Source organism: Dendrobates tinctorius, unplaced genomic scaffold (genome assembly GCF_039654945.1).
Source record: "Dendrobates tinctorius isolate UK_male_01 unplaced genomic scaffold, ASM3965494v1 ptg000074l, whole genome shotgun sequence".
Classification (NCBI taxonomy): domain Eukaryota; kingdom Metazoa; phylum Chordata; class Amphibia; order Anura; family Dendrobatidae; genus Dendrobates; species Dendrobates tinctorius.
The window spans coordinates 16435460-16457949 of NW_027361742.1; the positions used below are offsets into that span (position 1 = coordinate 16435460).

At 58.3% G+C, this 22490-nt stretch overlaps 1 protein-coding gene across 4 annotated transcripts in view; it reads right to left on the bottom strand.

Annotated features, from left to right (window-relative positions):
- Nucleotides 1–6014: 6014 nt before the first annotated feature.
- Nucleotides 6015–22490, bottom strand: part of GLRX2 (glutaredoxin 2) — a 78248-nt gene continuing 61772 nt past the window's right edge. For all 4 annotated transcript variants that reach the window (XM_073582893.1, XM_073582892.1, XM_073582895.1 and 1 more), the window contains one exon: nt 6015–6533. In XM_073582893.1, coding sequence (XP_073438994.1) covers nt 6411–6533 — 123 coding nt within the window. In that variant the 3' untranslated portion in view covers nt 6015–6410. The remainder of the gene's footprint in view (nt 6534–22490) is intronic.

The following is a 22490-nucleotide window of genomic DNA, read 5'->3' on the forward strand; positions in this document are numbered from 1 at the left end:
ATACAAGTCTTAGGTATATTGGTCAAATTTGTCCTCACTTACTGAGCAGTGGGAGTGGCAGCTGTCAGCCTGACGGAGCAGCACTATCATCCTCGATCCCAGAGGCCTTATCGTTACCACTCATAGGGCTACGGCATATCCTCACATTGGCTGCCTGCTTTATCCTAACAAGTCTTCAGGACTCGGATTTCCCAACACTAATACACAAGTATTACAAGGTGAGCGCCATCTCCTTGGGCCACCAGATCAGCGAAGGCCTTAAATAGCAGTTTGGGGGAGCACGTGATTCTCCATGGGAAAGCTGCTGTCAAAGAGGCAGTTACTCGGGATCATGTGACCAGACCCGGCTTATTAGTAGAGCTGTGCAGTTGCCTAGAAGACTGCGCCTACAAGATGGAGAAGGAGAACCTGTAATACTTATGAATTACTGCCACTAAATCGTGTCCCCACCATATGTGTTAGAGGGAATCTGTCACCAGGTTTTTCCACCTAATCTGAGAGCAGCATATTTAGGGTTGATAACATGATTCCAGTGACGAGTCACTTACTGGGCTGCTTTTTTTGACGTTTTGATAAACATCACTATTTTAATCAGCTGGAGATTATCACTAGAGGACTAGTAGACCTGCTGCGGGGAAGTCCACCACATTCATGAGATCAGCTTACCCCCATCCACACTGATAACTGATAAATTTCAGTGTACACTGATAGGTAGAAAGCCGCCAATCAGTAATGTGGGCGGGATTATACAGGGCTCACCATTCAGAGAACTGCTACATCTGCAGCAAATAAATCACTGATGTTAGTAAAACTGCACCAAGCAACTTAACAAGTGATACATCATTGGAATCAGGATTTCTGCCTCTACATCATGTTGGCTCTTCGATGGGGCAGCAAAAACTGAGTGAAAAATTCACTTTAAAATACAGATACAGTTCCCCAGTACTACAATGTTCTGACACAGAATGGAGAATCCAATAAACCTAGGCCAGGCAGACTTCAGCAGATATTAGCACTTGGGTGACAGATTTAGAGCACTTATTACAAACATTTAGGGTACCGTTACACATAGCGATGCACCAGCGATCCCGACGATATGGATCGCTGGTGCATCGCTAAGGCTACTTTCACACATCCGTTTTCTGGAATCCGGCACGATGTGGCGAAAATGTAAAAAACCTGATCCGGCACTGGATGGCACCGGATCCGTTTTTTTCCTCATTGACTGTCATTATCGCCGCATCGTGCCGGATGGCCATGCGGCGTGTCAGGTTTCTGCCGGAAACGGGAAAAATGCGCCGTCCGGCGTGTGCAAAAAACGTTCCCTGTAACGTTTTTCCACAGCGCCGGAACGGTTTTCAGCACTGCGCATGCCCGGGCACGTTGTCTTTTAACCAGGGCTGTGGAGTCGGAGTCGTGGAGTCGGTGCTCATTTTGGTGGAGTCGGAGTTGGAGTCGGTATAAAATGGACCGAATCCGACTCCTAAAATATATAATAAATTGGGTACAGTAATTCAATGCAGAATGTGCTGAATATTTTTTCATAGGAGTTTGGGAAAGTTATGAAATGTCCTATAAATGACTGTTCTATTCCTGATCTAAGGCTACATTCACACACAGCGTTTTTCCTGTTTTTTGAGGATACGTTTTTCAGCTGCAAAAGCAGATCAGCTTTTTAAAAAACTGCATCACCTGAAAGGTTTTTGAGCTCATAGATAATGTTTTCAATAGCAAAAGCAGATTAGAAATCTGCTCTATCTATCCATTTATCCATATCTGTCTATCCATATGGTATCTGTACCAAAAAGAATGAAAACCGGGTAGTATACCAATATATATTCTGTTCTATCTAAATATCTTGATTATTGGATCATAAAAATGATTAAATGTCTGAGGTTCACATTGTACTACAATAAATTTTTCACTTAAATATAAGCAATATGTGTGGGAGTCGGAGTCGTGGAGTCGGTGTAAGGGAAATTGAGGAGTCGGAGTCGCAGGTTTGGCTTACCGACTCCACAGCCCTGCTTTTAACCCCATAGGTGATGTGTTTCTCTCTCTCTCGCCCTCTTTACGCTCTGGCTCCTTTAAATCTTCACGACACCGTATCCGGCCCTACACAGACATCCGGTGTCTGCGCTCCACGCCGCATCCGGCACTACGGCTTTTAACCGCAAGACACCGGATCAATAAAACCGGATGTCTGAAAGCTTCCTGCGGCAGCCTAAGTGGTCGCTAGTGAGCTGCCACACAGGCAGATCTCACCAGCGACATCGCTGGGGACGGGGGTCGCTACTTACCTGTCAGACGCGGCGATCCTGTGTCCTCCCGCCCGCGTCTACGCGCCGCTCGTCATCACAGCAGGAAGCGCCGCAGGAAGCTGACAACGAGAAATGATCCAGAACCTTCTTGCGCGACCAGTGGGGGAGTCGGTCGGAGGTAAGTATCACATGTAGCGATATCGCAGTGTGTAACGGGGGCTTTGGATTTAACTCAAGTACAATCACTTGTCCATCTCCTGGGTTTCTGCGCAAACATCACCTTGGAATTGTGCAAAACTAACAGTTTTAATCTCTTTACACCCTTGAATAATGTGCAGAGCAGCTACTTCTCTAATCTTTGGCCTCATTCATAAATCTAGTTTAAAAGAAGTAAAAGACAAAGTGAAGGGGAAAAAAAGAAACAAAAGCATAAAGTCCAAGCCTAAAGATTTATTTGAACTGCATATTACAGTTGTCAAGATAACCACGTGTATGCTTAGCATGTATACGTTCAATATGGTGAGTAAATCTAAAGCGTTCATTAAAGATTTACCCTGACCCACTTCTATTTATCACAGGACGCTGAAACTGCACATGTGTAACGATATAAGTCTCTATAGGTTACGTGCCAATATGCAACTCAGAACTGATAACGGTCTTGATTTTACAGGTGCTGAAGAGATGTGAGGTTTGATAATGGGCCCAGTGGAATACAGAGCAGTCATCAAGTTCATTTACTCGAAAGGCCGCACACCAAAGGAGATGTTCAATGAGATGAAAGAGGTTTATGATGATGATTCCCCATCATATGATGTAGTCAAGAACTGGCATCGTCACTTCAAATGTGTTCGGACTTAGGTGCAAACAGCTCCAATTCCAGGTCGATCCCACTCTGCTACAGGAAAGATATACTGTATATCTTTATATCACGTTAGCCAGTAGATAGAAAAATTGAGAGTCCTCAGTGGTTGATACCTTTTAATGGCTAACTGAAAAGATGGTAACACATTGCAAGCTTTCCAGACTATTCAGGTCTCTTCAGACATAGAATAATGTAAAATCTGAATATATGACTCTTCAGATGTTGTATTACTCTATGCCTGATGAAGAGACCTGAGTACTCTGGAAAGCTCGATATTTGTTACCATCTTTTCAGTTAGCCATTAAAAGGTATCAACCACTGAGGACTCTCAATTCCCACTCTGCTATTGATGAACACACCATCCAGCAAGTGGAGGTTGCCACTTTGGAAAATAACTGCATAACCATTTGCCACCTAGGCAAATTGTCACGATTAGTGTGGGGTCCGTGGAAAAAATTAATCCAAGACCATCTTCACATGCATAAGGTATCCACTCGCTGGGTTCCCCGGTTGCTCACACATTTCCAGAAGCAGGAATGAGTCGAATGCTCTCAGGCTCTATTAATGATGTGCCATGGAAGCCAGGAGAATTTTCAACAAACTGATCACAAGAATGAAAGCTGGGTCCATCACTATGATCCTGAGAATAAAAGTCCAGTCGAAGCAATGGAAGCATTATGACTTACCGCCTCCAAAGAAGGCACATGCCCAACCCTCGGCAGGCAAGGTCTTGATGACAGTATTTTCAGACCAGCAAGGAGTAGTATTGATGGATTTCATAGCAAAGGGCACCATGATCACTGGGGCATACTATGCTTCACTGCTGCGAAAATTGCCGGAGGCCATCAAAACCAAAAGACTTGCATGCTCACCAAAGGTGTCCACCTTCCACAAGACAATGCACCAGTTCACAACTCACACGTTGCCCGAATGGAAGCATGGTCCTGTGGGTTTGAAATCCTACCGTATCCCCCTTATTCACCCGACCTAACACCATCGGACTTCCTCCTCTTTACAACAATGGTTATTTTTGAAGAGCAAGCATTTTCTAGATGATGAGACTCTGATTTCCGAAGTCACAATGTGGCTTTTGGAGCAACCTGTTGACTTCTACAAGCGAGGTGTTTACAGTTGCTTAAAGAAATAGGATTAGTGTGTCCCCCTAGGTGGCACCTATGTAGAGAAGGAGTAACAACTGTGCCAAGTTTCATTGCTCTCAGTCCACAGGAAGTGGGTCAGGGAAATCTTTAATGAACGCCCCTTGTATATGGGTTACACAATTCAGAATGAAGTGCAATGTCACTGGTTGCAAAGCAATGGTTCTAGAGTCAAACTTACATCAGCAAACCTCGAAGCAACATACATGGAAGCAAGGAGTAAAGAAACACGTGAAACAGACCAGAATGTGTTACACCTTAGATTCCTCAATGTTCCCATTTACTCTGATGACCGTTTTATACCCTTTTGGTATTCTCTCAACAATCAGGTAGTCATGTGGAATGGCTTCCAGCTGCCTTGAAGGTGTCTCATGAGATGCTGGGAAATTGTTGGCTGCTTTGTCTTCACTCATCGGTCCAACTCAATCCAAGCCATCTCAACTGGCTTGAGAACAGACTGGCCCGATGAGTGAAGACCAAGCAGCCAACAATTACCCAGCACCACATGAAACACCTTCAAGGCATCTGGCAGCCATTACACATGACTACCATTCCCATGTCTGTGCATCATTTATGAAGGCTGTAATCTGAGGTGCTTTCAATTTGTGTATTCGGAAGCTAGTAACTGATTAATTTATCCTCTGCAACAGAGGTAACTCTTAAGTCTTCATTTCCTGGTGAGGTCCTTAACAGTGACAGTTTCATCATAGCGATTGTATTCATGACTGCACTTGAGGATACCTTAAAGATTTTAGCAATTTTCCAGATTGACTGACCTTCAAGCCTTAAAGTAATGATGAGCAGTCCTTTCTTTCTACTTAGTTGAGTGATTCTTGCCATAATCTGGCTTAGAGCTCGCTCACATGAGCGAGTGCTCTGAGGTTTTATCAGATGGATGGCAGTCGGCCCACTGTTATACAAAGGGGATGTGATGATTTAGTATTTTCTTCTCATGCCGATTTGGCATGAGGAAACAATCTTAGCATGCTGCGAGTGGTCCTGTAATAAGGATCATGCGGTCATGGACACAAGTCCACAGGTTTGTGTGAAATATTGGACTGCACTTGCATGTCATCCCAGTGGAATCCAACATCCGCAGCCTCAGACAATGTAGAAGATGGAGAAATTAAGTTCTCCATCTTCGATGCACCTAAGCTGCCATTCTCTCATGCGAGAGAATCAGATCACACGCAGATGACACTCGGATCAAGCTCTGACAGTTTGAGCTGAATGTCATTAGCACAATCAGGCAGTTTCTCCCATGAAAGAACATACGGCAGTGTAACCTCGACCTTAGAAGAACTGTGGAATAGGGATCGGCACTGTATGGAGCGGAGCACCAACACTGCGTTTGCTAAACATATCTGATGGAAACAAACACTTGAGGCCAGTGATCCCAGAAATAAGCTCCTGATGAGGTATATCTGTCCACATGACAACCTGATGAAGCTGTGGAGAAAACGTCAAGGAGGTATTAAGTGGTCATCAGGGTGAAAGGAGGGTAGAAAGGAGAAAATTATCCAGCTCCACACGAATTTCGATTTTAAGGATTTATTCCAATAAAGACAATGTAGATCAGCTCCAGGACTGCATCAGCTCACAAAGGAGCGACATTAGCGACGCGTTTCGATCGCTACATGCGATCTTTAAGATGTAGCGATCGAAATGCGTCGCTAATGTCGCTCCTGTGTGAGCTGATGCAGTCCTGGAGCTGATCTACATTGTCTTTATTGGAATAAATCCTTAAAATCGAAATTCGTGTGGAGCTGGATAATTTTCTCCTTTCTTCGTTGAATCAACCATTGCAGGATGGTGATCCGTGCTCCTATGGAAGTCGGTGAGCTGGCTTATACTGTTTGAATGAAAGGAGGGTACTTTAAGGGTTAATGCATTCTAGTTTGGACCTTTACTCCCTGTTTCCATATGTGATATTTTATGGTTTTGCTGACTTCACTCTACAATGTGCACATTCCAATAAGATCAGAGAACACCATTCCATAGACAGGGAGATACATACATATAACTATTTAAATAAGAAGCACCTAGGGTTGGGAGAGCAATTATCTGGACGTCACACCCAGACATGGCAGAAAATAGGGTTCAGTAATATGAGGTCCAGGATGGCTGCCGTTAAGTCCCTTTGGTTGTGCGGTTACACTGTTGGACTAGGTCGATTAATTTTCCCTCCTGGTTTAGTCTACGGGTTTCTGTGCCTCCTCCGATGCAGGCTCCATTTACAAACACTCTAGGCACCTACATACAAAACAGACAATATTCGTAAGTAACACATTGCTTTCTAATATGGAAACAGATTTGCATTTAACATTCCTTTTCATGAAAATCTCATTGATCCTGTTATTCAGACAAGTTAGCTCCATGTTACAGCTCATAAATTACATTAAGCTTCAGCTGACATTTTTGTAGTGAGTGGAATTAAAGCTTTAAAGCAAGGCAAAAGCTTAAGAGAAATGAGGCAGAGCTCTGGGTATTTGTCACCCGTTACCATCTGCTATATACATCATGTCCCTTATGGCTCCTACACAGTTTATAGTAATGGGGTTAACAACTGCAGCAAAAGTGCTCCCCAACACTTACCAAGAGCAGGTACTCGCCCTCCCATTCTCCAGCGCTGGCTTTCATGTCTGTCTACCAGCTGCAGGGGCATCTACAAAACAGTGCACATCACTGCTGCAGCTAATCACTGAGCTCTGTAGACCGTACAAACCGCTGAGATCAGTGATCGGGCACAGCAGTGATGTTTCCAAGGCATTATCGCTGCAGCCGACTGGAGCAGCGGCTCAGAGCCTGGACCCGGGGAGGGCGAGTACCTGCTCTGATGGTTATTTTACATCTCCAAAATGTTTGGGGACTATTTTGTTAAAGAGGAATTCCACTTTAAATTTTTTTTTTTTTTAAATATAGATTAAGAAATATTCAACAAAAGAAGAATTTAATAAAGAGATAAAGTGTTTTCCTTGATTTACCATGTACCAAAAAAATAATACTAAAATAAAATCCCTTTAGAAGAGTAATGAAACTATTGTGGTTTCTGTAAGTAAATAAGGACGTATAAATCTATTTTCTCCCTTGCAGATTGTGTGTAATATTTGCTGGTAAAATGTAAATTTCATACTGGCCACTAGGTGTCAGCAGCATCTGCATTTCACCAGCACACTAACTCCTGTAATTTACAGGTAAAATGGCCGAGCGCAGGGGGTCCCAGGCATGCAGCAATCATACTGTACAGCGGGCAACTACTATTCACAATGTAGCCAAGTCACAATGTCCCGGCACAGCATGACGTGCAGCTCAACATGTCTGCTGCCAGGATCATTTTCACACTTTTTTACAAACACAGAAACAAACCTAAAAGGGAATGTGTTTTGGAGGAACATGACTAACTAGATCCATGTGCTGGCTTAAAATGAAAGGATGAGCAATAGGGAGAAAATTAAGTTTTACCAGCCATGTGGTTAGTGCTGCAGCACGTAGCGGTCATGGCTGTGATCAGTACCCTGCGCAGCACAATCACATGCGGACAGCCTCGCAGAGCACATTCACACGCGGAGCGCCCCGCGGAGCACATTCACACGCAGAGCACACTCACACGCGGAGCGCCCCGCGGAGCACAATCACACGCGGACAGCCTCGCAGAGCGCATTCACACGCGGAGCGCCCCGCGGAGCACATTCACACGCGGAGCGCCCCGCGGAGCACATTCACACGCGGAGCGCCCCGCGGAGCACATTCACACGCAGAGCACACTCACACGCGGAGCGCCCCGCGGAGCACAATCACACGCGGACAGCCTCGCAGAGCGCATTCACACGCGGAGCACATTCACACGCGGAGCACATTCACACGCGGAGCGCCCCGCGGAGCACATTCACACGCGGAGCACCCCGCCGAGCACATTCACACGCGGAGCGCCCCGCGGAGCACATTCACACGCGGAGCGCCCCGCGGAGCACCCCGCCGAGCACATTCACACGCGGAGCGCCCCGCGGAGCACATTCACACGCGGAGCGCCCCGCGGAGCACATTCACACGCGGAGCACCCCGCCGAGCACATTCACACGCGGAGCGCCCCGCCGAGCACATTGACACGCGGAGCACCCCGCGGAGCACATTGACACGCGGAGCACCACGCGGAGCACATTCACACGCGGAGCGCCCCCCGGAGCACATTCACACGCGGAGCACATTCACACGCGGAGCGCCCCGCGGAGCACATTCACACGCGGAGCACCCCACGGAGCACATTCACACGCGGAGCGCCCCGCGGAGCACATTCACACGCGGAGCACATTCACACGCAGAGCACATTCACACGCAGAGCGCCCCATGGAGAACATTCACAAGCGGACAGCCCCGCGGAGCACATTCACACGCGGAGCGCCCCGCGGAGCACATTCACACGCGGAGCGCCCCACGGAGCACATTCACACGCAGAGCACATTCACACGCAGAGCACATTCACACGCAGGGGCGCTCCGCGAAGCACATTCACACGCGGAGCGCCCCGCGGAGCACATTCACACGCAGAGCACATTCACACGCGGAGCGCCCCGCGAAGCACATTCACACGCGGAGCGCCCCGCGGAGCACATTCACACGCGGAGCGCCTCGCGGAGCACATTCACACGCGGACAGCCTCGCAGAGCGCATTCACACGCGGAGCACATTCACACGCGGACAGCCTCGCAGAGCTCATTCACACGCGGAGCTCCCCGCGGAGCACATTCACACGCAGAGCACATTCACACGCGGAGCACATTCACACGCAGAGCACATTCACACGCAGAGTGCCCCGCGGAGCACATTCACACGCGGACAGCCCCGCGGAGCACATTCACACGCGGAGCGCCCCGCGGAGCACATTCACACGCGGACAGCCTCGCAGAGCGCATTCACACACGGAGCACATTCACACGCGGAGCACATTCACACGCGGACAGCCTCGCAGAGCGCATTCACACGCGGAGCGCCCCGCGGAGCGCATTCACACGCGGAGCGCCCCGCGGAGCGCATTCACACGCGGAGCGCCCCGCGGAGCACATTCACACGCGGAGCGCCCCGCGGAGCACATTCACACGCGGATCACATTCACACGCGGACAACCTCGCGGAGCGCATTCACACGCGGACAGCCCCGCGGAGCACATTCACACGCGGAGCGCCCCGCGGAGCACATTCACACGCGGAGCGCCCCGCGGAGCACATTCACACGCGGACAGCCTCGCAGAGCACATTCACACGCTGAGCACATTCACACGCAGAGCACATTCACACGCAGAGCACATTCACACGCAGAGCACATTCACACGCAGAGCACATTCACACGCAGAGCGCCCCGCGGAGCACATTCACACGCGGAGCGCCCCGCGGAGCACATTCACACGCGGAGCGCCCTGCGGAGCACATTCACACGCGGACAGCCTCGCAGAGCGCATTCACACGCGGAGCGCCCCGCGGAGCACATTCACACGCGGACAGCCTCACAGAGCGCATTCACACGCGGACAGCCTCGCAGAGCGCATTCACACGCGGACAGCCCCGCGGAGCACATTCACACGCGGAGCGCCCCGCGGAGCACATTCACACGCGGACAGCCTCGCAGAGCGCATTCACACGCGGAGCATATTCACACGCGGAGCGCCCCGCGGAGCACATTCACACGCGGACAGCCCCACGGAGAACATTCACACGCGGAGCGCCCCGCGGAGCACATTCACACGCGGACAGCCTCGCAGAGCGCATTCACACGCGGACAGCCCCGCGGAGCGCATTCACACGCGGAGCGCATTCACACGCGGACAGCCTCGCAGAGCACATTCACAGGCAGAGCGCATTCACACGCAGAGCACATTCACACGCAGAGCACATTCACACGCAGAGCGCCCCCCCGCGGAGCACATTCACACGCGGACAGCCCCGCGGAGCACATTCACACGCGGAGCGCCCCGCGGAGCACATTCACACGCGGACAGCCTCGCAGAGCGCATTCACACGCGGAGCGCCCCGCGGAGCACATTCACACGCGGACAGCCTCGCAGAGCGCATTCACACACGGCGCACATTCACACGCGGAGCGCCCCGCGGAGCACATTCACACGCGGACAGCCTCGCAGAGCGCATTCACACGCGGACAGCCTCGCAGAGCGCATTCACACGCGGAGCGCCCCGCGGAGCGCATTCACACGCGGAGCGCCCCGCGGAGCACATTCACACGCGGAGCACATTCACACGCGGAGCGCCCCGCGGAGCACATTCACACGCGGATCACATTCACACGCGGACAGCCTCGCAGAGCGCATTCACACGCGGACAGCCCCGCGGAGCACATTCACACGCGGAGCGCCCCGCGGAGCACATTCACACGCGGAGCACCCCGCGGAGCACATTCACACGCAGAGCACATTCACACGCAGAGCACATTCACACGCGGACAGCCTCGCAGAGCACATTCACACGCAGAGCACATTCACACGCAGAGCACATTCATACGCAGAGCACATTCACACGCAGAGTGCACCGCGGAGCACATTCACACGCGGACAGCCCCGCGGAGCACATTCACACGCGGACAGCCCCGCGGAGCACATTCACACGCGGACAGCCCCGCGGAGCACATTAACACGCGGACAGCCTCGCAGAGCGCATTCACACGCGGAGCACATTCACACGCGGACAGCCTCGCAGAGCGCATTCACACGCGGAGCGCCCCGCGGAGCGCATTCACACGCGGAGCGCCCCGCGGAGCACATTCACACGCGGAGCTCCCCGCGGAGCACATTCACACGCGGAGCGCCCCGCGGAGCACATTCACACGCGGAGCGCCCCGCGGAGCACATTCACACGCGGATCACATTCACGCGCGGACAGCCTCGCAGAGCGCATTCACACGCGGACAGCCCCGCGGAGCACATTCACACGCGGAGCGCCCCGCGTAGCACATTCACACGCGGAGCGCCCCGCGGAGCACATTCACACGCGGACAGCCTCGCAGAGCACATTCACACGCTGAGCACATTCACACTCAGAGCACATTCACACGCAGAGCACATTCACACGCAGAGCACATTCACACGCAGAGCACATTCACACGCAGAGCACATTCACACGCAGAGCGCCCCGCGGAGCACATTCACACGCGGAGCGCCCCGCGGAGCACATTCACACGCGGAGCGCCCCGCGGAGCACATTCACACGCGGAGCGCCCTGCGGAGCACATTCACACGCGGATCACATTCACACGCGGACAGCCTCGCAGAGCACATTCACACGCGGAGCGCCCCGCGGAGCACATTCACACGCGGACAGCCTCACAGAGCGCATTCACACGCGGACAGCCTCGCAGAGCGCATTCACACGTGGACAGCCCCGCGGAGCACATTCACACGCGAAGCGCCCCGCGGAGCACATTCACACGCGGACAGCCTCGCAGAGCGCATTCACACGCGGAGCACATTCACACGCCGAGCGCCCCGCGGAGCACATTCACACGCGGACAGCCCCACGGAGCACATTCACACGCGGACAGCCTCGCAGAGCGCATTCACACACGGACAGCCCCGCGGAGCGCATTCACACGCGGAGCGCATTCACACGCGGACAGCCTCGCAGAGCACATTCACACGCAGAGCGCATTCACACGCAGAGCACATTCACACGCAGAGCACATTCACACGCAGAGCACATTCACACGCAGAGCACATTCACACGCAGAGCACATTCACACGCGGACAGCCCCGCGGAGCACATTCACACGCGGAGCGCCCCGTGGAGCACATTCACACGCGGACAGCCTCGCAGAGCGCATTCACACGCGGAGCACGTTCACACGCGGAGCGCCCCGCGGAGCACATTCACACGCGGACAGCCTCGCAGAGCGCATTCACACGCGGAGCACATTCACACGCGGAGCGCCCCGCGGAGCACATTCACACGCGGACAGCCTCGCAGAGCGCATTCACACGCGGACCGCCCCGCGGAGCGCATTCACACGCGGAGCGCCCCGTGGAGCACATTCACACGCGGAGCGCCCCGCGGAGCACATTCACACGCGGAGCGCCCCGCTGAGCACATTCACACGCGGAGCGCCCCGCGGAGCACATTCACACGCGGATCACATTCACACGCGGACAGCCTCGCAGAGCGCATTCACACGCGGACAGCCCCGCGGAGCACATTCACACGCGGACAGCCTCGCAGAGCGCATTCACACGCGGACAGCCTCGCAGAGCGCATTCACACGCGGAGCGCCCCGCGGAGCGCATTCACACGCGGAGCGCCCCGCGGAGCACATTCACACGCGGAGCACATTCACACGCGGAGCGCCCCGCGGAGCACATTCACACGCGGATCACATTCACACGCGGACAGCCTCGCAGAGCGCATTCACACGCGGACAGCCCCGCGGAGCACATTCACACGCGGAGCGCCCCGCGGAGCACATTCACACGCGGAGCACCCCGCGGAGCACATTCACACGCAGAGCACATTCACACGCAGAGCACATTCACACGCGGACAGCCTCGCAGAGCACATTCACACGCAGAGCACATTCACACGCAGAGCACATTCATACGCAGAGCACATTCACACGCAGAGTGCACCGCGGAGCACATTCACACGCGGACAGCCCCGCGGAGCACATTCACACGCGGACAGCCCCGCGGAGCACATTCACACGCGGACAGCCCCGCGGAGCACATTCACACGCGGACAGCCCCGCGGAGCACATTAACACGCGGACAGCCTCGCAGAGCGCATTCACACGCGGAGCACATTCACACGCGGACAGCCTCGCAGAGCGCATTCACACGCGGAGCGCCCCGCGGAGCGCATTCACACGCGGAGCGCCCCGCGGAGCACATTCACACGCGGAGCTCCCCGCGGAGCACATTCACACGCGGAGCGCCCCGCGGAGCACATTCACACGCGGAGCGCCCCGCGGAGCACATTCACACGCGGATCACATTCACGCGCGGACAGCCTCGCAGAGCGCATTCACACGCGGACAGCCCCGCGGAGCACATTCACACGCGGAGCGCCCCGCGTAGCACATTCACACGCGGAGCGCCCCGCGGAGCACATTCACACGCGGACAGCCTCGCAGAGCACATTCACACGCTGAGCACATTCACACTCAGAGCACATTCACACGCAGAGCACATTCACACGCAGAGCACATTCACACGCAGAGCACATTCACACGCAGAGCACATTCACACGCAGAGCGCCCCGCGGAGCACATTCACACGCGGAGCGCCCCGCGGAGCACATTCACACGCGGAGCGCCCCGCGGAGCACATTCACACGCGGAGCGCCCTGCGGAGCACATTCACACGCGGATCACATTCACACGCGGACAGCCTCGCAGAGCACATTCACACGCGGAGCGCCCCGCGGAGCACATTCACACGCGGACAGCCTCACAGAGCGCATTCACACGCGGACAGCCTCGCAGAGCGCATTCACACGTGGACAGCCCCGCGGAGCACATTCACACGCGAAGCGCCCCGCGGAGCACATTCACACGCGGACAGCCTCGCAGAGCGCATTCACACGCGGAGCACATTCACACGCCGAGCGCCCCGCGGAGCACATTCACACGCGGACAGCCCCACGGAGCACATTCACACGCGGACAGCCTCGCAGAGCGCATTCACACACGGACAGCCCCGCGGAGCGCATTCACACGCGGAGCGCATTCACACGCGGACAGCCTCGCAGAGCACATTCACACGCAGAGCGCATTCACACGCAGAGCACATTCACACGCAGAGCACATTCACACGCAGAGCACATTCACACGCAGAGCACATTCACACGCAGAGCACATTCACACGCGGACAGCCCCGCGGAGCACATTCACACGCGGAGCGCCCCGTGGAGCACATTCACACGCGGACAGCCTCGCAGAGCGCATTCACACGCGGAGCACGTTCACACGCGGAGCGCCCCGCGGAGCACATTCACACGCGGACAGCCTCGCAGAGCGCATTCACACGCGGAGCACATTCACACGCGGAGCGCCCCGCGGAGCACATTCACACGCGGACAGCCTCGCAGAGCGCATTCACACGCGGACCGCCCCGCGGAGCGCATTCACACGCGGAGCGCCCCGTGGAGCACATTCACACGCGGAGCGCCCCGCGGAGCACATTCACACGCGGAGCGCCCCGCTGAGCACATTCACACGCGGAGCGCCCCGCGGAGCACATTCACACGCGGATCACATTCACACGCGGACAGCCTCGCAGAGCGCATTCACACGCGGACAGCCCCGCGGAGCACATTCACACGCGGAGCGCCCCGCGGAGCACATTCACACGCGGAGCGCCCCGCGGACCACATTCACACGCGGACAGCCTCGCAGAGCACATTCACACGCAGAGCACATTCACACGCAGAGCACATTCACACGCAGAGCACATTCACACACAGAGCACATTCACACACAGAGCACATTCACACACAGAGCACATTCACACGCAGAGCACATTCACACGCAGAGTGCCCCGCGGAGCACATTCACACGCGGACAGCCCCGCGGAGCACATTCACACGCGGAGCACATTCACACGCGGACAGCCTCGCAGAGCGCATTCACACGCGGAGCACATTCACACGCGGAGCGCCCCGCGGAGCACATTCACACGCGGACAGCCTCGCAGAGCGCATTCACACGCGGAGCACATTCACACGCGGAGCGCCCCGCGGAGCACATTCACACGCGGACAGCCTCGCAGAGCGCATTCACACGCGGAGCGCCCCGCGGAGCACAATCACACGCGGACAGCCTCGCGGAGCGCATTCACACGCGGAGCACATTCACACGCGGAGCGCCCCGCGGAGCACATTCACACGCGGACAGCCTCGCAGAGCGCTTTCACACGCGGACAGCCCCACGGAGCACATTCACACGCGGAGCGCCCCGCGGAGCACATTCACACGCGGACAGCCTCGCAGAGCGCATTCACACGCGGAGCGCCCCGCGGAGCGCATTCACACGCGGAGCGCCCCGCGGAGCGCATTCACACGCGGAGCGCCCCGCGGAGCGCATTCACACGCGGAGCGCCCCGCGGAGCGCATTCACACGCGGAGCGCCCCGCGGAGCGCATTCACACGCGGAGCGCCCCGCGGAGCACATACACACGCGGATCACATTCACACGCGGACAGCCTCGCAGAGCGCATTCACACGCGGACAGCCCCGCGGAGCACATTCACACGCGGACAGCCCCGCGGAGCACATTCACACGCGGAGCGCCCCGCGGAGCACATTCACACGCGGACAGCCTCGCAGAGCACATTCACACGCAGAGCACATTCACACGCAGAGCACATTCACACGCAGAGCACATTCACACGCAGAGCACATTCACACGCGGAGCGCCCCGCGGAGCACATTCACACGCGGAGCGCCCCGCGGAGCACATTCACACGCGGAGCGCCCTGCGGAGCACATTCATACGCGGATCACATTCACACGCGGACAGCCTCGCAGAGCGCATTCACACGCGGAGCACATTCACACGCGGAGCGCCCCGCGGAGCACATTCACACGCGGACAGCCTCGCAGAGCGCATTCACACGCGGAGCGCCCAGCGGAGCGCATTCACACGCGGAGCGCCCCGCGGAGCGCATTCACACGCGGAGCGCCCCGCGGAGCACATTCACACGCGGACAGCCTCGCGGAGCGCATTCACACGCGGAGCACATTCACACGCGGAGCGCCCCGCGGAGCACATTCACACGCGGACAGCCTCGCAGAGCGCATTCACACGCGGACAGCCCCACGGAGCACATTCACACGCGGAGCGCCCCGCGGAGCACATTCACACGCGGACAGCCTCGCAGAGCGCATTCACACGCGGAGCGCCCCGCGGAGCGCATTCACACGCGGAGCGCCCCGCGGAGCGCATTCACACGCGGAGCGCCCCGCGGAGCGCATTCACACGCGGAGCGCCCCGCGGAGCACATACACACGCGGATCACATTCACACGCGGACAGCCTCGCAGAGCGCATTCACACGCGGACAGCCCCGCGGAGCACATTCACACGCGGACAGCCCCGCGGAGCACATTCACACGCGGAGCGCCCCGCGGAGCACATTCACACGCGGACAGCCTCGCAGAGCACATTCACACGCAGAGCACATTCACACGCAGAGCACATTCACACCCAGAGCACATTCACACGCAGAGCGCCCCGCGGAGCACATTCACACGCGGAGCGCCCCGCGGAGCACATTCACACGCGGAGCGCCCCGCGGAGCACATTCACACGCGGAGCGCCCTGCGGAGCACATTCATACGCGGATCACATTCACACGCGGACAGCCTCGCAGAGCGCATTCACACGCGGAGCACATTCACACGCGGAGCGCCCCGCGGAGCACATTCACACGCGGACAGCCTTACAGAGCGCATTCACACGCGGACAGCCTCGCAGAGCGCATTCACACGCGGACAGCCCCGCCGAGCACATTCACATGCGGAGCGCCCCGCGGAGCACATTCACACGCGGACAGCCTCGCAGAGCGCATTCACACGCGGAGCACATTCACACGCGGAGCGCCCCGCGGAGCACATTCACACGCGGACAGCCTCGCAGAGCGCATTCACACGCGGACAGCCCCACGGAGCACATTCACACGCGGAGCGCCCCGCGGAGCACATTCACACGCGGACAGCCTCGCAGAGCGCATTCACACGCGGACAGCCCCGCGGAGCGCATTCACACGCGGACAGCCTCGCAGAGCACATTCACACGCAGAGCGCATTCACACGCAGAGCGCATTCACACGCAGAGCACATTCACACGCAGAGCACATTCACACGCAGAGCACATTCACACGCAGAGCACATTCACACGCAGAGCGCCCCGCGGAGCACATTCACACGCGGACAGCCCCGCGGAGCACATTCACACGCGGAGCGCCCCGCGGAGCACATTCACACGCGGACAGCCTCGCAGAGCGCATTCACACGCGGAGCGCCCCGCGGAGCACATTCACACGCGGAGCACATTCACACGCGGAGTGCCCCGCGGAGCACATTGACACGCGGAGCACCCCGCGGAGCACATTCACACGCGGAGCGCCCCGCGGAGCACATTCACACGCGGAGCACATTCACACGCGGAGCACATTCACACGCAGAGCACCCCGCGGAGAACATTCACACGCGGAGCGCCCCGCGGAGCACATTCACACGCGGAGCGCCCCGCGGAGCACATTCACACGCGGAGCGCCCCGCGGATCACATTCACACGTGGAGCGCCCCGCGGAGCACATTCACACGCGGAGCACATTCACACGCGGAGCGCCCCGCGGAGCACATTCACACGCGGAGCACATTCACACGCGGAGCACATTCACACGCGGAGCACATTCACACGCAGAGCGCCCCATGGAGCACATTCACACGCGGACAGCCCCGCGGAGCACATTCACACTCGGAGCGCCCCGCGGAGCACATTCACACGCGGAGCGCCCCGCGGAGCACATTCACACGCGGAGCGCCCCGCGGAGCACATTCACACGCAGAGCACATTCACACGCGGACAGCCCCGCGGAGCACATTCACACGCGGAGCGCCCCGCGGAGCACATTCACACGCGGAGCGCCCCGCGGAGAACATTCACACGCGGAGCGCCCCACGGAGCACATTCACACGCGGAGCGCCCCGCGGAGCACATTCACACACGGAGCACATTCACACGCGGAGCGCCCCGCGGAGCACATTCACACGCGGAGCACCCCACGGAGCACATTCACACGCGGAGCGCCCCGCAGAGCACATTCACACGCGGAGCACATTCACACGCAGAGCACATTCACACGCAGAGCGCCCCATGGAGAACATTCACACGCGGACAGCCCTGCGGAGCACATTCACACGCGGAGCGCCCCGCGGAGCACATTCACACGCGGAGCGCCCCACGGAGCACATTCACACGCAGAGCACATTCACACGCAGAGCACATTCACACGCGGAGCGCCCCGCGGTGCACATTCACACGCGGAGCGCCCCGCGGAGCACATTCACACGCAGAGCACATTCACACGCGGAGCGCCCCGCGAAGCACATTCACACGCGGAGCGCCCCGCGGAGCACATTCACACGCGGAGCGCCTCGCGGAGCACATTCACACGCGGACAGCCTCACAGAGCGCATTCACACGCGGAGCACATTCACACGCGGACAGCCTCGCAGAGCACATTCACACGCGGAGCACATTCACACGCGGACAGCCTCGCAGAGCACATTCACACGCAGAGCGCATTCACACTTAGAGCACATTCACACGCAGAGCACATTCACACGCAGAGCACATTCACACGCAGAGCGCCCCGCGGAGCATTCACACGCGGACAGCCCCGCGGAGCACATTCACACGCGGAGCACATTCACACGCGGACAGCCTCGCAGAGCGCATTCACACGCGGAGCGCCCCGCGGAGCACATTCGCACGCGGACAGCCTCGCAGAGCGCATTCACACGCGGACAGCCTCGCAGAGCGCATTCACACGCGGAGCACGTTCACACGCGGAGCGCCCCGCGGCGCACATTCACACGCGGACAGCCTCGCAGAGCGCATTCACACGCGGACAGCCTCGCAGAGCGCATTCACACGCGGACAGCCTCGCAGAGCGCATTCACACGCGGAGCGCCCCGCGGAGCGCATTCACACGCGGAGCGCCCCGCGGAGCACATTCACACGCGGAGCGCCCCGCGGAGCACATTCACACGCGGAGCACATTGACACGCGGATCACATTCACACGCGGACAGCCTCGCAGAGCGCATTCACACGCGGACAGCCCCGCGGAGCACATTCACACGCGGAGCACATTCACACGCGGAGCGCCCCGCGGAGCACATTCACACGCGGACAGCCTTGCAGAGCACATTCACACGCAGAGCACATTCACACGCAGAGCACATTCACACGCAGAGCACATTCACACGCAGAGCACATTCACACGCAGAGCGCCCCGCGGAGCACATTCACACGCGGAGCGCCCCGCGGAGCACATTCACACGCGGAGCGCCCCGCGGAGCACATTCACACGCGGAGCGCCCTGCGGAGCACATTCACACGCGGATCACATTCACACGCGGACAGCCTCGCAGAGCGCATTCACACGCGGAGCACATTCACACGCGGAGCGCCCCGCGGAGCACATTCACACGCGGAGCGCCCCGCGGAGCACATTCACACGCGGAGCGCCCCGCGGAGCACATTCACACGCGGATCACATTCACACGCGGACAGCCTCGCAGAGCGCATTCACACGCGGACAGCCCCGCGGAGCACATTCACACGCGGAGCGCCCTGCGGAGCACATTCACACGCGGAGCGCCCCGCGGAGCACATTCACACGCGGACAGCCTTGCAGAGCACATTCACACGCAGAGCACATTCACACGCAGAGCACATTCACACGCAGAGCACATTCACACGCAGAGCACATTCACACGCAGAGCGCCCCGCGGAGCACATTCACACGCGGAGCGCCCTGCGGAGCACATTCACACGCGGATCACATTCACACGCGGACAGCCTCGCAGAGCGCATTCACACGCGGAGCACATTCACACGCGGAGCGCCCCGCGGAGCACATTCACACGCGGACAGCCTCACAGAGCGCATTCACACGCGGACAGCCTCGCAGAGCGCATTCACACGCGGACAGCCCCGCGGAGCACATTCACACGCGGAGCACATTCACACGCGGACAGCCTCGCAGAGCGCATTCACACGCGGAGCACATTCACACGCGGAGCACATTCACACGCGGACAGCCCCACGGAGCACATTCACACGCGGAGCACATTCACACGCGGACAGCCTCGCAGAGCGCATTCACACGCGGACAGCCCCGCGGAGCGCATTCACACGCGGAGCGCATTCACACGCGGACAGCCTCGCAGAGCACATTCACACGCAGAGCGCATTCACACGCAGAGCACATTCACACGCAGAGCACATTCACACGCAGAGCACATTCACACGCAGAGCACATTCACACGCAGAGCACATTCACACGCAGAGCGCCCCGCGGAGCACATTCACACGCGGACAGCCCCGCGGAGCACATTCACACACGGAGCGCCCCGCGGAGCACATTCACACGCGGACAGCCTCGCAGAGCGCATTCACACGCGGAGCACATTCACACGCGGAGCGCCCCGCGGAGCACATTCACACGCGGACAGCCTCGCAGAGCGCATTCACACGCGGAGCACATTCACACGCGGAGCGCCCCGCGGAGCACATTCACACGCGGACAGCCTCGCAGAGCGCATTCACACGCGGACAGCCTCGCAGAGCGCATTCACACGCGGAGCGCCCCGCGGAGCGCATTCACACGCGGAGCGCCCCACGGAGCACATTCACACGCGGAGCGCCCCGCGGAGCACATTCACACGCGGAGCGTCCCGCGGAGCACATTCACACGCGGAGCGCCCCGCGGAGCACATTCACACGCGGAGCGCCCCGCGGAGCACATTCACACGCGGACAGCCTCGCAGAGCGCATTCACACGCGGAGCACATTCACACGCGGAGCGCCCCGCGGAGCACATTCACACGCGGACAGCCTCGCAGAGCGCATTCACACGCGGACAGCCCCACGGAGCACATTCACACGCGGAGCGCCCCGCGGAGCACATTCACACGCGGACAGCCTCGCAGAGCGCATTCACACGCGGACAGCCCCGCGGAGCGCATTCACACGCGGACAGCCTCGCAGAGCACATTCACACGCAGAGCGCATTCACACGCAGAGCACATTCACACGCAGAGCACATTCACACGCAGAGCGCCCCGCGGAGCACATTCACACGCGGACAGCCCCGCGGAGCACATTCACACGCGGAGCGCCCCGCGGAGCACATTCACACGCGGACAGCCTCGCAGAGCGCATTCACACGCGGAGCGCCCCGCGGAGCACATTCACACGCGGAGCACATTCACACGCGGAGCGCCCCGCGGAGCACATTGACACGCGGAGCACCCCGCGGAGCACATTCACACGCGGAGCGCCCCGCGGAGCACATTCACACGCGGAGCACATTCACACGCGGAGCACATTCACACGCGGAGCACATTCACACGTGGAGCACATTCACACGCGGAGCACCCCGCGGAGCACATTCACACGCGGAGCGCCCCGCGGAGCACATTCACACGCGGAGCGCCCCGCGGAGCACATTCACACGCGGAGCGTCCCGCGGAGCACATTCACACGTGGAGCGCCCCGCGGAGCACATTCACACGCGGAGCACATTCACACGCGGAGCGCCCCGCGGAGCACATTCACACGCGGAGCACATTCACACGCGGAGCACATTCACACGCAGAGCGCCCCATGGAGCACATTCACACGCGGAGCGCCCCGCGGAGCACATTCACACGCGGAGCACATTCACACGCGGAGCGCCCCGCGAAGCACATTCACACGCGGAGCGCCCCGCGGAGCACATTCACACGCGGACAGCCTCGCAGAGCGCATTCACACGCGGAGCACATTCACACGCGGACAGCCTCGCAGAGCACATTCACACGCGGAGCACATTCACACGCGGACAGCCTCGCAGAGCACATTCACACGCAGAGCGCATTCACACTTAGAGCACATTCACACGCAGAGCACATTCACACGCAGAGCGCCCCGCGGAGCACATTCACACGCGGACAGCCCCGCGGAGCACATTCACACGCGGAGCACATTCACACGCAGACAGCCTCGCAGAGCGCATTCACACGCGGAGCGCCCCGCGGAGCACATTCACACGCGGACAGCCTCGCAGAGCGCATTCACACGCGGACAGCCTCGCAGAGCGCATTCACACGCGGAGCACATTCACACGCGGAGCGCCCCGCGGCGCACATTCACACGCGGACAGCCTCGCAGAGCGCATTCACACGCGGACAGCCTCGCAGAGCGCATTCATACGCGGAGCGCCCCGCGGAGCGCATTCACACGCGGAGCGCCCCGCGGAGCACATTCACACGCGGAGCGCCCCGCGGAGCACATTCACACGCGGAGCGCCACGCGGAGCACATTCACACGCGGACAGCCTCGCAGAGCGCATTCACACGCGGACAGCCCCGCGGAGCACATTCACACGCGGAGCGCCCCGCGGAGCACATTCACACGCGGAGCGCCCCGCGGAGCACATTCACACGCGG